Source organism: Ciona robusta, chromosome 12, assembly GCF_009617815.1.
Source record: "Ciona robusta chromosome 12, ASM961781v2".
NCBI classification, from domain to species: Eukaryota; Metazoa; Chordata; class Ascidiacea; order Phlebobranchia; family Cionidae; genus Ciona; species Ciona robusta.
Genome location: NC_143246.1, coordinates 4,040,944 through 4,056,394, shown reverse-complemented (window position 1 = coordinate 4,056,394; position 15,451 = coordinate 4,040,944). Strand labels below are relative to the sequence as shown.

Genomic DNA, 15,451 nt, shown 5'->3' with positions numbered 1-15,451 from the left:
AAAGTGGTTAGTGCGGCTGTCTGTAACCCAGAGGTAATGGGTTCAAGGCTCGTCGCTGCTATCATTGTAGGTGTATGTGTACTTGGGCAAAACACTTAACGACAATTGCTCCAACCAAGTGGTTACTAATGGGTTGTCCAAATCATCAGCCATACATAAAAAAATCCCCAAAAAAATCACCCACAAAGTAACTTACATGGTAACTCCTAAGATGGCACGAGATGTATGAACCAGAACACCCGTGTGATAATGACCGTCGTTTACCAGCCACGCGAGGATAAAGTAAATTACATTCATACATACCTCAGTGTTAAAGCTATCCCTTGATCCTTGTATTATATGCATAAGATGTAACACAAGATTCACACACTTTGAGTATGTGGTGAGGATCGTTTTGAACCAATCTGTTTCAACAGTTGTGAGAATAACATCATCTTGAATTGGTTGAAATTGAAAAAGAATGTCGAAAATCCTGTTTTTTTCCACATCTTTTGCAGTGTTGCGCGTTAGTAAATTCTTCAGTGCTGCACAGAATTTTTGAACTTGTTCTTTCAATGCTTGCAGGATCATTTTCTTTCCAAAATCACAAATTGCTTTATGCGATGTCAAAAAGGCAGCAAGTACACCCATTGTTACATCATAGAGCGGTTTATCCATTATGACATCACAAACAGCTTTATGTTTAAAACAAACACTATTAACCCACAGCGCGTTCTTCAGTGTTTCCAGCTTTAAAACTTTCTCATTAAACTCCCGTAATGGAATGGCAACACTGTCAAAAACACCCTTGCCAAAATCGCAATAACTTTTTACTTCTGTTTCCACTGATGATTCTGCTCCATATAATACCAAAGCTACGGAATCAGACACACCAGCTTTTAACAGGTCACTAGGGTCATGGGAATCCTCCATAAACACCTCTGCCTCTATTTCTTTAAACACTGGTGTCTGTTTCCACATAGATTGCAACAAAAATCTTCGTTTGTTAAAATTTCCACCTTGAAACAAACTTTTTGCTGCAAGCGCTTGGCAAGTTACGTCAAATCCAGTGAACAAAAATCGAGAATCAAACTTCAAATCCTCGTGGAGCGTTCCTATAGTTATAAGGATTCTATAGAAATCATATAAATTCCACATTTTTTGATCCTGTGTCGTTACTCCAAACATAGAAATATTAAAATCTTGTTTTTCAGCGTGATCCTCGTCAATTGGAGGTACGAAGACACAAAGATCTTTGGAAACAGGGATCCCACAGGATTTCATCCTGGATGCGAGGATTGAGGAAGAATCACAATCTTCCCCATCCACATCCATTGAAAGATTTTCTTCTTCATTTTGACCAACATCCAAAATCTGCATCGCAATTTCACAAACAAAACTCCAATTTAACCCAGTCTTCAACTGCCCTTGAAAAACCTTAACAGCAAAATCACTCAGATCTTGGAGCAATTTTCTCGCCCTGCATTTTAGGTTAAACTTCTCCTCACTCTCAAAAGGCGGGGTAGAAAATAGGTTGCATCGGATTTTGTTTTGAAGTTGTGTTTCTCGCCCTGCGCTTAAGTTTAAAGCTCTAGAAATAGCATCAATGCTTAGATGTATGTTATGGTCAGTACATCCGATGTTTGTGGTAAATTTTTGCAACATTTTTTTCAGTAGAACAAACCAAGTTGTGAACATTGGTAGACGGAACATCTGTGTCATGAAATACCTAGAAAAAAAAATTTTTAGTAAATCTAACATTTAAAAGCTAGGATATGAAGAGAAGTAATTTTATCCTTGTGTGGCAGGACAACTAGAAGTTATATTAGTTAAAACAGGTTTAATTTTCAAAAATGCTTTTGAGTTACCATGTATGTAACTTTAAGTATTAATTGAGCAAAGTTAGAGTATTGTATTTTAAACGTAGATCAATCTTTAGTAGGTCATTTGGTATAAATTAAAAATGTTCTATTCGTTCCAGTTTGTTGTTTGCTATTCGCGTCAAAATCATAATAAAGTCTTTTTCCGAATAGCAGATGAAGTGTTTGAAATAAAATAGCATTTTTAATTTATACCAAATAACCGGCTAAAACTAGTTTACATTATGCCTGGTAACAGAAGTAACAGAATATTTAAATGAAAATCTGCATTTTTTAAATTAAAATCTGCGAAAAAAATCCATTAAACTCTTAATAAGACTTTTTTCCAGGCAAGAACAACTGTTTTTTTTTAAAAAACCAAGTTCAAAGACCGCATACACATACGCTTTACACCACACTCACAAACCTCCAGATATAAGATATTTGTCGCACAATTCCTTCACATTCAATTTCATCAACTTCTTGCTTTAGATAAGATGGAAGCTCAATTTGTAAATTGCACCTGTTTAAAAAACTTTTAGTTTTCAGCATTTTATTCTACATTTTTAGTTTTCAGCATTTTATTCTACATTTTTAGTTTTCAGCATTTTATTCTACATTTTTAGTTTTTTTAGCATTTTATTCTATAGGGGTGAGATTCTAGGCTTTTATTCCATTTTTAAGTTTTTAGCATTTTATTCAATATTTTCAGTTTCTAGCATTTTCTTCAAAAGGGGTAAGATTCTACTGCAAGTCATGCCAGAGGATTTGATACTTAGGCCGGGGTTGGTGCATTACTGCATACATTGTGACCTCATGGTCATTGTCGATCTTATGGTCTTACTCTTGGCACACAGTTATGGTACACATAGTAAGTGATGATGTCCTGTTTCAGAAATTTTAAATAATTTGTAGAAAGCTGTTATGTAAAAAAATTCATGAATTTTACCATCATTTTGTAAGGAACCAGGGGCTCATAATGACATAACAATGCTGGCTATGACTCAACAAGGATCTGGTGCTATAAAAACGTATTGGACAAAAATTAAATCCCGCAAATTTTATAATATAAGATAGATAGGAGGGTGGGGAAAGATGGGATACCTTATCATTCTATTTTCTCGCCACATGTCGTAGTAAACAAAGAAAAATCAAATATTTATAAAACCGTATTCTCACGACTCCCATAGACCGCTGTTAATTGTTTAAAACACGATCGCCATGTTTGGATATAATGTGCTAAAGGTGTCCCATCTTCCCCCACCCTACTATATATATTTTGCTTAAATGGCTTAAATTTTTTGCTTAAATTTTGTTCATGGTTAGACTTGATTTTTGTCTGTTACATTTTCGTAGCACTAGATCCTTACTGTATTTCTTTACACAAGAATCGTTTAAATCAATGAGCACCAGATCAGGGTCAGTTTTGCAAAATTTATTGCAATTTATTATTATTATTTATTTTTTACAAATAATATTCTAACTTACCATTGAGAATAAAGTTGGTACAAATGTTGAAGCGAGTTGTTGGGAAGGTCACTCAGATAAACCTTACCCGTGGTTAAACCATGGCACAGTTGAAGGATTGTCGCATTTTTAACATTTCTAGAAAAAAAACAATCAACTTTCTAACATTTCCATATTGAAAGTCGTTTAACATTTCTATGAAAAAAACAACGTGGCATTTTAACAGTTCTATGAAAAAACATTCAAGTTTTTAACATTTCTATAATAAAAGTTGTTTTAACATTTCTATATGACGCTTTTTATGTTGAAAGTGAGTTATGGCATTTTAATGTTAAAAAGCTATTTTTTTAGATAAAAAAAAGGAAAATTACACATATATATATGTACATATATTAGATACCTATATTATAACATTCGGTTTAATTAACATAAAAAAAAGTAATAAAATACGGCACAAGATTTTATACTTTTGTAAGACAAAACTAAATTACTTTTTTGTTCTTCTTTTCGAGAATTCAATAAATTTCAAATCTTCTTCCAGTTTCAGAAATTTAAAATTCATACGAAGCGCGTGATTGGCTGATTTCAAATTGTCTTCGGTCAAGCACGAAGTGCCTGAAAATGAAAAACGACTTAAAACTTATTTAACATAGAAATCATATAAATACAAACCAAGCTGTTTCATAAGTTGAAGATTCCATCTTGGATCCCATGGTAGAAGATTTCTATGTGTTTCCTGAAGTGTTGTGAGAATAAATACAATTATATAAGAATGAATGTAACTTATTTTATCCCTGCGTGGCCGGAAAACGACAGTCATTATAACACGAGTGTTCTGTTTCATACACATCGTGCCAGCTTACAAGTTACCAAGTATGTTACTTTAATGGTGATTACTTTGGGAGATTTTTTTAGAGGTAGGTGCGCTAACCACTTTGCCACAGTGCCACAATAAAAATAAATACATAGAATATGACCATTGCTTTATATTTTTAGAAGCATCTGTATCAAACTTTTAAAAGCTACAGTTCATCCAGAAACCAGCAGAACGCCATTCAAAAAACTCAATAAATTTACTGGAACAGCAATTTTAGACACATGAAAAAAATACAAATCAGATTGCAAAACAATGTAAATGCTAAAAAAAATGTAGAATAACAACTTATACAAAACTACAAAAGTATACAGAAAAAGACTATTTAAAGTAGATTTTAAAAAATAAAACAACAAACCTGTTTCACAGAAGCAAATGTCTCACTCAGTAATTCACTGAAAAACTTGTTGTATTTTGTTTTTCTTTGCAAGTCTTCTGGTTGACCTAAAAACCATGCTATTTTAACTTTAAATGTAATAAATGAATAAATGTAACTTACTTTGTCTTCGTGTGGCCGGAAAACGACGGTCATTATAACACGGGTGTTCATACACCTCATGCCAACTTACGAGTTGCCATGTTTGTTACTTTGTGGGTGATTATTTTTTTTTATGTATGGCTGATAATTTGGAAAACCCATTAGTACCCACTAGGTTGGAACAATTGCCGTTAAGTGCCTTGCCTGAGGACACATACGCACACAATGGTAGCAGCGACGAGCATTGAACCCATTACCTCTGGGTTACAGGCAGGCGCGCTAACCACTTTGCCACGGCGCTAATTTAAGTTACCTTATAAAAACCACTCCACTCTTACTAACCTGTGCTATCCAATACACCTTGTACCAACACATCAAGTAGTTCCCCTCTTACTTTCCAATCTTCATAGTTCGCAGATTCAACCAAAATTTGTGAGAAACTTTGAATTACATCTCCAATGTTGAAATCATGGGAACTGGTCAAATAAAATGTTTTAGTTTACTAACAAGTTTCATTGAACTCTAGAAATTCAGTGAATAAAAACCGGTTTTAGTAGTTCATTTCAAATAATTTTTGAATCTATTTTAATTTGGTGTGACAGCAAACATTTTATTCATGATCTTCGCTATCGTTTTAAACAGATAAATAAAAATTATGTTATATTATTCTAGCCAACGAAACTACTGCAAACTTTTAGATGGATTACTTTTATAACAACCAGTCTTGTAACTTAAGCCAGAGTTGGCCTACTACATCCAAATGTGAATATAAAATGAATTTGTTTAAATATACCAATATAACACCTACTTGAAATAATTCAACAAAAACTTGAAGATTTGAAATTGTTGCAACACGTTTGATAAAATTGGGTCCAGTTGATAATCCCGAGTCGTCGGAAATTTTAAACGAGGCAAAAGTGATGAGTCATCGGTGCCAGAAACCTGCTGAAGTAATAGTTTGAGTTAAAAAAATAAAAACTGTTAAATACAAAAACTGGCTCAAATTCTGGATTTGGCTAAGTTTTGTAATAAAGCAACAGTTAGATGTATATATGCGGTAATGGGCAAATCTGGCATGAATTTCAGATCCTAGGACATCACCCTCATATAATAGAATACACATATATAAATCGATTTAAAAGAAATAATTGGTAAATACAAAAACTGTCTAGTCTTGGTCAACAAAAAAAGTTGTTTAAATCAATATTAGTTTTAAGCATGTATACGCCAATTATTCCATAAAGAAAAAAAAAAATTTTTTTAAATTTAAAAAGAGGAAAATGAAAAAAGACACATAATTTTTTTTCCAATTTTAAAACAGAACCCCATGATATTATATACTGGTGAGGATCTACTGTTACAACGCTATCAAATCCAGGATTTGAGCCAAGGTTGGCCCGTTTCCCTAACCCATAAGATGCTGCTATGCTTCTATATGGATGAGGTACTATGGCAAAAAACACCATGAAATTTAGGCCAGAGTTGACCAAAAAATAAATTTAGGCCAGAAAAGACCATAAATTAAATTAAGGCCAGAAAAGACCAAAAATTAAATTAAGGCCAGAAAAGACCAAAAGTTAAATTAAAGCCAGAAAAGACCAAAAAATAAATTTAGGCTAGAGATGACCAAAAAATTTAATTTAGGCCAGAGTTGACCCCAAAAAACTTACTTGCGGAAAATCCTGATAAAGCCCCCTTCTTACTTCTTCTAATGTTGAATCCAATATTTTTAACATTTCACCGTCCGAAAGATTCTGCGTACCCCCTGTAATTTAATCATTACATCATAAATAAATCACTGTGACATCACAAACAGCATTGTTGCATCACCATTATTTTTTTCCCTCCAATCTTCGACAATTTTTTCGCAAATTTTGAATTCTGTTAAGTTCAAACTCTTCGCTTGAGCGATTGTGGTGACCTCACTCTCCATTAATACTGTTTCCATGTTCTGCTCAGCAACCACATCTAGTGGGAGAAGAGATATCTCAAGGCATCGGTTACGCATTGCTCTTGAAAGATCTCCATGTGTTGGGTCCAAAGCAAGAATTAATCTATGGACCAAAAAAATTAAAATATAAATGAATGAAATTTATTTCGTCGAAGAACGATAAAGTTTACAAAAGACAAATAATCAGAAAATTAAGAAATTGACCAATTTAAAATATACTTTGTTCACACCATCAATACCAAAAAATTCACTGTATTGAGTGCGTTACTTATTAAACAAGGTAAAAACGATATTTTTAAAATTGAATTTAAAATCACCAGATCATAAATGCATGTTTGCGGGAGAAGTAGAATGTAAATTATATATCTTGGTGTGGTGGGGTAACGGTAGCCTTTATAATGCAGATATTTTGTTTCATACACCTCGAGCCGGCTTGAAAGTTACGATGTAACTTTTTTGGATGGTTATAACATTTTTTGCTTTACTGTATGAATGAGAATTTAAAAAAACCATTAGTGACCACTGGCTTGAAACAATTGTCGTTAAGTGTCTTGACAAGGAAACATACACCCACAAGTAGCAGCAGCGAGCCTTGAACCAGTCACCTCTGGCTTAGAGGCAAGCGCGGTAACCACTATTCTATACCTCAGGTAATTCCATAACACAAACCTAAAATCTGGGTGAGGGGTGATAGTGGGTACTTCCCCTTGTACGATACCACGTTCTGTGATAGCGAGGACACCTTGTGGCTCAAGTAGCGCGTTCATTCGATCGAGAACTGACGCTGAACAGAAGTTGGCGCCATCTATCAACAACCACTCCCCTGTTTAAATACAATTTCTATGATGCATGAACAGGTGTGAAAACTTAATGTTGACACTGAGGCAGATTTAATGCAAAAAAGTCTTAGCATGTAAAGAGAAAAAAATCAATGTTTTAGGTAGATTTATTTTAGGATAATAAATTAATAATAACTTTATTTGTCTATTCGATTACGGTAGCGAAGATTTAGAAAATTTAAATGAAAATACAGGATGTGGCGACGAAGCAACAGTTGTTAAAACACGCTTGCAGTTAAGGACATATTTACATTTAGTTGGAAGAAAAAAAAACTGGGTAATAAGAAATAAGATCTCACCATTTTTCAAGGCATGTACCAACACACTGTCCATCCACTCATATGAACCGTGGGATTTTTCACTAAGTTTCAAATTTTGCCACTCTGCCAAAAGATCTGTAAAAAAATGATAGTTTTATAAAGTTCTGTAAAAAACGATAGTTTTATGAAGTTCTGTAAAAAAAACGATAATTTTATGAAGTTCTGTAAAAAAACGATAGTTTTGTGAAGTTCTGTAAAAAAACGATAATTTTATGAAGTTCTGCAAAAAAACAATAGTTTTATGAAGTTCTGTAAAAAATGGTCAGATAATTTGGACAACCCATTAGTGACCACTCGGTTGGAGCAATTGTCGTTAAGTGTCTTTCCCAAGGACACATACGCCAACAATGGTAGCAGCAACGAGGCAAACTAACTAACTGGGCTACAGCGCTGGACAATATATAAATAAACTTTAAAAAAAACCTACTAATCAATTACCCTTACCCTTATATTCTGAGTTTTTCATAGAGGTCCCAAGCACCATAGAAATCTTATTTTCCAATTCAACGAAACGATTTTCCTTGTCATTTACTTTAAACGAATCAACCAGTTTAATCATTGCGTTGAGATTCTCAATTTTCTGAGAATAAAAAGTTTTAGATAAAAAAAAATTTGGTTCTATTTTTAAACATTTTGGTTTAAATTACAAAAAGCATCATACCTGTTTTTTGTAGCTGAAATTTCAATTGTATTCAATATATGTTATATTAATATGTAAATTAAATATAGTAAGTTGGGGCAACATGTGACATTTCTTATCACCAATTTAGCACTAAACAAAAAATATATACAGAATTATAAAACCGTATCCTCACGACTCCCATAGACCGTTGTTAATTGATCTAAAACACAATATTTGGATATTATGTGCTAAATGTGCCCCGCCTCTCCCGACACTGTGGAGTTGTCAATTGTTTAAAACAGAAGAAATATTGGATTTAGATGCAAACGGTATCTATCTTATCACATATTACTAAATAACTGAAACAAAATCACCTTGAGAAGAAATTTCAATTTCAACATCAACTTGTTGAATTCCTTTGGTTGATTTATGGCAGGAAGACGGGAAATACAATCCTGACAATCCGTAACAACTCTTCTGCAATAAAAAAATAAAATAAATAATTCAAAAATGAAAAAATCCGAAAAAAGAATCACCCACAAAGTAACATGCATGGTAATTCGTAAGCAGCACGAGGTGTATGAACACCTGTGTTTAATGACTGTCGTTTTCTGGCCACGCGAGGATAAAGTAAGTTACATTCATTCATAATCAACAAAAAGGACCAACACCCATTGGAACTGAGATATACTAATATAATTTTGATGCGTATAGTAGGGTGGGGGAAGATGGACACCTTTTCGTTCTATTTTCTCGACCCCCTTGGTAGTAAACAAAGAAAATTCAAAGAATTATAAAACCGCATCCTCACAACTCCCATAGAGCGTTCTTAATTGTTTAAAACACGATCAGGAATCAGGATATTTAGATATTATGTGCTAAAGGTGTCCCATCTTCCCCATTCTACTATATATATCATCTACAAATAATAATACAGCCCTAACTTAAGTAAACGGTATAACCAATCAATTACTGCCGTACCGACTAAACAAAAAAAGTTGTTAATTACTCGGTGCATACCACAAGGCTAAAAAATAGGTCGTTTAATGGGCAGACCTGGAAATTACTCCAAGGTTCTCTTTTTGAACATCATTTAAAGCCTCGCCAGAGAATATCACAAATAAAATCAAATTTATTTGGTAAAAATGAACACAAATAAAATTTAACTTATTTGGTAAAAATGTCTCCTGTCATGCCTCACTGAACGAGAATTAAAACAAAAATAAGTTTTATAAAGAGATAACATTACAAAACCATAAATTAAAAATAGGCAATTTCAAATTTCTTAAAAAATCTTTCAATTACCTTTTAACATTTATCACAAATTCCATCAAATTTTTGACGATGTCATGCTGCTCAAAACCGCCGAGTAATTCCACGGCATCCATTTCACTATTAGTCGACAAAATTCGAAGTTTGCGACCAGCGAGCTTCGCGACAGTTTTCACGAGTCGTGATTTCCCGGAACCAGAAGCGCCAGTCACAATACAGGGCCATTTCTATTATAACGTGGCAATAATAAGCAATTAGCGAGAAAGTTTAAAAATAACATTAATTATTACAACAATATTGAACAAATTAACAATAATTACATTCTAGTCTATAGTGTTCATTAGTTTGGGTGACAAAAATATTGGCATATCTGTTTAAAAACAAAATTTCGTAACCGAGTTTCTTTATTATGAAGCATTCTGGTGCAAAAAAATTAAAAACTGTTTTTACTTTTAATTAGGGCTGTGGAAAAGTTAACGGTTAACCGGTTAACCGAACCTATTCGGTTAACCGCTAACGAAAAGTTCGAGTCGTTAACCGAACTATGACGTCATAGGGCATAAACGTATATCAATATCTGTCTTATTTACACGAAAAGCACGTGTTCCCGATCGTTAATTGGTTCCTTGCAATAAGACAGAGTGCGCAGGGACGCTGTTGCTTTGATCGTTCCCTACAACGGCGATTACGCCATCAATCTTAATTGTTAATACCGCAGGCTAACTAGTTTTGCAACATTATATTGGTGTAATACACAACTTAAATGTTTTCCTCAGCCAAGCAGCGTGTTTATTACGAAAAAGCAGGCATTCACACGTGGATTCATTGCATCATAATAGCGATTGTTTGACCTGGCAATTGATTACGACATAATAGCAATTCACGCGTTAATAACTGCGTCATAATTGCAATTCACACGTTGATTATTTAGACGGCAGGTGCTTTAAAACAGGTTTGAATATGAATAAGAAAGCATTACTTTAACGTTAAGAACGTTTGCCCGTGTATTGCAAGCATAGTCCATACGTACGTCGTAAAGTTGCCTTTAAATTCGCGAAAGAAAAGCGATAACCAAGACGCTTTTATTAGGATTACACTTGTATCGGTTAACCGGTTAACCGGTTAAAACTGAACGGTTAACGGTTAAACAAAAATAGGGAAAATCCACAGCCCTACTTTTAATTTTATTTAATATTTTTATTTGAAAAAAGTTTAAATCATGTTCCGTACCTGATTAATCCCTGTAATTAATGACTCTGCACTTTTTAACATGCTCGGCAAAATGTGAAAGTCGTCTGATGAGTCAGCGAAATATTCTCCAGTCCTTTCAATGGTGCTTCCCCCAACCTGAGACAAATTACAAGCATTAAAACTTCAACTAGGAATTTAAAAAAATATATAGTAGGGCGGGGGAAGATGGGACACCTGTTTATTCTAGTTTCCCATCCAATTTGGTAGTAAACAAAAACAATTCAAAGAATTATAAAACTAAGCCTTCACAGCTCCCTTAGACCGGTGTTAATTGTTTAAAATACGGTCAGGATTATTAGGTATTATGTGCTAAAGGTGTCCCATCTTCCCCCGCCCCACTATATCTTTTAATCTAAAAAAAATTTTTTTTGGCTAACAAGAAGCTGCCTATAGAAGCCAAGGATAAATATTAAGGCATTGTATATGTTGGGAAAATTACACAAAATTGTGAATAAAACAACAACGTCCAAGTGTATATATACTAGGGTAGAATAAGATGTAGATGTTTTTATTCTCTTTTGTTTTTGACAGTAAATAAAGAAAATTTACAGAATTATGTTACTGTAGCCCTGCGACTTTAAAAGAGCATTGTTGATTGTTTAAAACACCATCCGGAAATATGGGAAATTATGAGCTAACGTATCCATATTACCCAACAGTGATATTCATTAAAATAATATAGGTTACGTATTGACGAATTAGGTGGCCTTTTAAAATTAAATGTAGTGAAATGATCTATATATTCGTTCTACTGTTAGTCTATTTACTTAATTATTTTTAGCCCGTTTTGTTAACCACAGCCAGTTTTATTTTATTTCAATGCCGAGATACAGCGCGCGTGGTGATTACCATCGGCGCATTCTTTCGTTTATTTTCGTCTTAAATTCCTGTGTTTTTCGTTGATTGATTGATTGGTTGTTTTATTGCGTAAGGGCCGTTTCGTTTGCCACTTCTTTTTAGTCGGAATAAAGCAGTTGTTGGTTGGGTCGCTAAGTGAACGGACTTGCTTTTTGTGGTTAAAGAAGCTAAACGCTACAGTATTTAACAAGAATAAATACAAACCTGAAGAATACGAGACGAAATATGAAACCTTCCCGAAGGTTCGTAAACTTCAATACCAAATATGGAACGGAACATAGACATCATCTAAAATAAAATGTTGTGTTTTTTATATTTTAATCAAAATTCTTGTCAAATTTTTGTTTTTAATTTTATAAAAATACCCATCAATTTTTTCTTAGAATTTTTATCAAAAAAATTGTTTCAAAAATTAAATTCATTAAATAATGTTGTCTTTCGAAAGATTGTTACATCAAAAACCTTTTGTCTGTCATCTTTAGAACGTAGTCTTGCACAGTAAACTGTGTACACATGCTTGGCGACATCCAGTGGTAAGGCTCTTGTCAAATCAGCAACCACTAGCTGGCACCAGCGAGTTATATCTCTCAGATTGAACTCCCAAGGTGACCCCCGGTGACCCCAGGATCTCTGGACCACGACTGATTCATTTACCTGCAATAATTTAAATGATAAAATATAAACTAAAAAATACGAAAAACTGCAAAACTTGATTGAATCTTAAAATGTACAGTCTGGAGTTTTTTAACTAAATGAGTGCTTTACTATGGTACCCTGACAGTGAGCATGAGGTGTATGAATACACCCTGTGTGACTGGTGTATAAGAAGACACCCATGTTATAACTTGCCAGTGAGCATGAGGTGTATGAATACACCCTGTGTGACTGGTGTATAAGAAGACACCCATGTTATAGCTTGACAGTGAGCATAAGGTGTATTCATAACTCGACAGTGAGCATGAGGAGCATAAAGGTGTATTCATAACTCGACAGTGAGCATGAGGTGTATCACAACTCGACAGTGAGCATGAGGTGTACTCATAACTCGGCAGTGAGCATGAGGTGTATTCATAACTCGGCGATGAGCATGAGGTGTATTTATAACCTGACAGTGAGCATGAGGTGTATTCATAACTTGACAGTGAGCATACGTGTATTCATAACTCGACAGTAAGCATGAGGTGTATTCATAACTCGACAGTGAGCATGAGGTATATTCATAACTCGACAGTGAGCATGAGGTGTATTCACCTGTCGATTAAACTTCACCATTAACTCCATGACATCCGGTGGAATTTGTGGAAAGGAATTGTTTAAAATAAATTCCATGTCTTCACCAGCCAATCCTCGCACATAGACCTGTAGATATATTGCTATGAATGAGGTAAATAAAATTCTTTTGTGTCTTCGGTCACGATAACGAAACAAGAGAGCTTACAAAAGCGAAAAAAAGGGTTAGTAACGGCAAAACAACAGTTGTTAAAACACGCTTATTGATAAAACAGAAAAAAAAAGTTTTTTTAGGTATATTGGTATGAATAGAAACATGCAAGCCAAATAGTTTGTTTCATAGTTAAAGCAATTGATGTCTGTTATATTTAAGTTGTATTGCAACCAGGCATTCTATTCTATATGGATGAGGTCCTACAGTGCAATATATCATAGCACCCAGGATTTCGTGCACAGTTTGCCTTTTATTCTCAAAAAGCCTCATTTTGACATTACTAAGTGTAGTTAGTATCGTTTATGTGACTTTTTTCAGATATATTATAGCAGTCTGGGTGTTGGGATAATGGACCCAAAAATTGACCTAAATTCAAGGTCCTCAACAACTACCCCAAACAAATAGTACAGAAAAGGTAATTTTATGCCGAATGCAATGGTATATTTCCTCAACTTTACATATTTTATCCTCTAACCAAAGGAGGACAAACTTGAATTTATTCGGGAATCGAAATAATTTTTTTTCTTATTTACTTCAAAGTCGAAAGAGGTGCCTACCTTCACCAAAGAACATAGATATCAGCAAGTAAGGACAAGGGCGGTCTAAAAAGCAGTTAAAATATGCAAAAAAATTTGTCTGCCGTCCATGCATTTCACGCCTTATGTGGAAAACAAGATGGCGTCCATTGCTCATTGTTTTTTAACAATGGCCATCCTTCCTTTTTGGATATCTATTTATTTGGGTCCTTCACCCACTGGTGTTCGCTACTTGCTCTAACCCTACCTGGGTAAATCGGTTCAGGAAGCTTTTAGGGAGCCCCCTTCTACCCCCACCCTCATGAACGGGGTTCTGGCAAGCGAAGATTTTCGTTTGGTCACGGTTCACTAAGAAGCTACGAGCTAACTCCGGTACGTACAACTCCCCCCGGTGGTCAAACACGCTGTTCAAACTTTCAAGAACGGACTGTGACGCGAGATTTAACTGAAACAAAAAAATATATCACCTTTTGCCAGCTTAAACATTATTAACTTTGTGGGTGTTATTTATGTATGGCTGACAATTTAGACAATACATTAGTGACCACTGGGTTGGAGCAATTGTCGTTAAGTGTTTTGCTCAAGGACACATACACCCACAAAGGTAGCAGTGACGAGCCTTGAACCCATGACCCATGGGTGGCGTCGTTTTTTACTATGGTGCGTTTTTTACTGTTATTTCCAGATTTATAGTTATTTTTAGCGCATAGTGGCAGTGATTACAGGTTTGAGGCTTAATGCTGCTACCATTGTGGGCGTATGTTTTCTAAAAACACTGTACTGCAATTGCTCCAATCCAGTGGTCACTTATGGGTTGCCGAAATTGTAAGTCTCAGAAGCAGGCACGAGGTGTTTGAAACAGAACAACAGTGATGTAATGACTGTCGTTGCCTGCCATGCAAAGATAAAAAGGTTATACTAATTTATTCAATGTTTCACTAACAATAAAACCAAATTAACAAACGTCCACAGTAGTCTATGCATATTATATAAAGATAGGTAGAGTCCTAAATAACTACCATAGGTTTACCGAGTAGTAACAGAAAATTTTAGACAATATTTTTTTAAGGACACACTGCCTAAATATTAACCCTTTTTCGTGAATTTTGCATTTTTAATTTCTTTTACCTTTTTTAAAATTATTTTTAATTTTTTTGTTTTTACTTGTTAGATAAATACCCGTCAGTTTTTTACCTCATCTAGCACCACCCAGTGGCCTTTCTTCATCGCCGATAGCAACGGTCCGTCTCTCCATGAAAACTCACCCCCACTACCGCCCTCTACTGGCAAGTCAGCGCCAAACAAGTCCGAGGCGTCCTAACATAGACACAACAAAAAAAATTAAAAATTAAAAAAAAATATTTTTTAATATAAACTTCATCTGTAAAAATGTTAAAATTCACACAATATAAAATAAAAAAAATAAACTTTTCATTTAATTTAAGCAAAAACTCATAATTGTCAAAAAAATTTACCGTTTGCTCAGACAAATTAATTCTGACGAGTTCATGTCCGGAGAATTTCGCAATTGCTGCAACCAAGCTTGTTTTTCCCCCACCAGGGGAGCCCTCGAGCAAGATAGGTCTCGGAAGTTGCAAAGCTCGTAAAACGCGAAGAGCGTTAGTTGAAGTCGTTGGGGCGTTAAATGTAAATTGAAAATTGCCCCCAAAATGAGCTGGACCTAAAATTTTGAAACAGTAT

General features: G+C 34.5%; 1 protein-coding gene across 3 annotated transcripts in view; it reads right to left on the bottom strand.

Moving 5' to 3' along the window:
- LOC149726947 (midasin-like) overlaps positions 1–15,451 on the bottom strand; it is a 73,974-nt gene that overhangs the window by 33,945 nt on the left and 24,578 nt on the right. For 2 of the 3 annotated variants that reach the window (XM_089890444.1, XM_089890446.1), the window contains exons 37-58: positions 15,226–15,431; positions 14,945–15,067; positions 13,998–14,195; positions 13,022–13,129; positions 12,233–12,424; positions 11,975–12,058; positions 10,892–11,008; positions 9,695–9,888; positions 8,764–8,866; positions 8,212–8,347; positions 7,747–7,842; positions 7,278–7,431; positions 6,488–6,711; positions 6,328–6,422; positions 5,466–5,602; positions 5,000–5,133; positions 4,538–4,623; positions 3,978–4,041; positions 3,797–3,920; positions 3,327–3,443; positions 2,266–2,361; positions 304–1,708 (exon numbers count right to left, since the gene is read on the bottom strand). In XM_089890444.1, coding sequence (XP_089746570.1) covers positions 304–1,708; positions 2,266–2,361; positions 3,327–3,443; positions 3,797–3,920; positions 3,978–4,041; positions 4,538–4,623; positions 5,000–5,133; positions 5,466–5,602; positions 6,328–6,422; positions 6,488–6,711; positions 7,278–7,431; positions 7,747–7,842; positions 8,212–8,347; positions 8,764–8,866; positions 9,695–9,888; positions 10,892–11,008; positions 11,975–12,058; positions 12,233–12,424; positions 13,022–13,129; positions 13,998–14,195; positions 14,945–15,067; positions 15,226–15,431 — 4,193 coding nt within the window. The remainder of the gene's footprint in view (positions 1–303; positions 1,709–2,265; positions 2,362–3,326; positions 3,444–3,796; positions 3,921–3,977; positions 4,042–4,537; positions 4,624–4,999; positions 5,134–5,465; positions 5,603–6,327; positions 6,423–6,487; positions 6,712–7,277; positions 7,432–7,746; positions 7,843–8,211; positions 8,348–8,763; positions 8,867–9,694; positions 9,889–10,891; positions 11,009–11,974; positions 12,059–12,232; positions 12,425–13,021; positions 13,130–13,997; positions 14,196–14,944; positions 15,068–15,225; positions 15,432–15,451) is intronic. The other variant, XM_089890447.1, reaches the window with a different exon arrangement.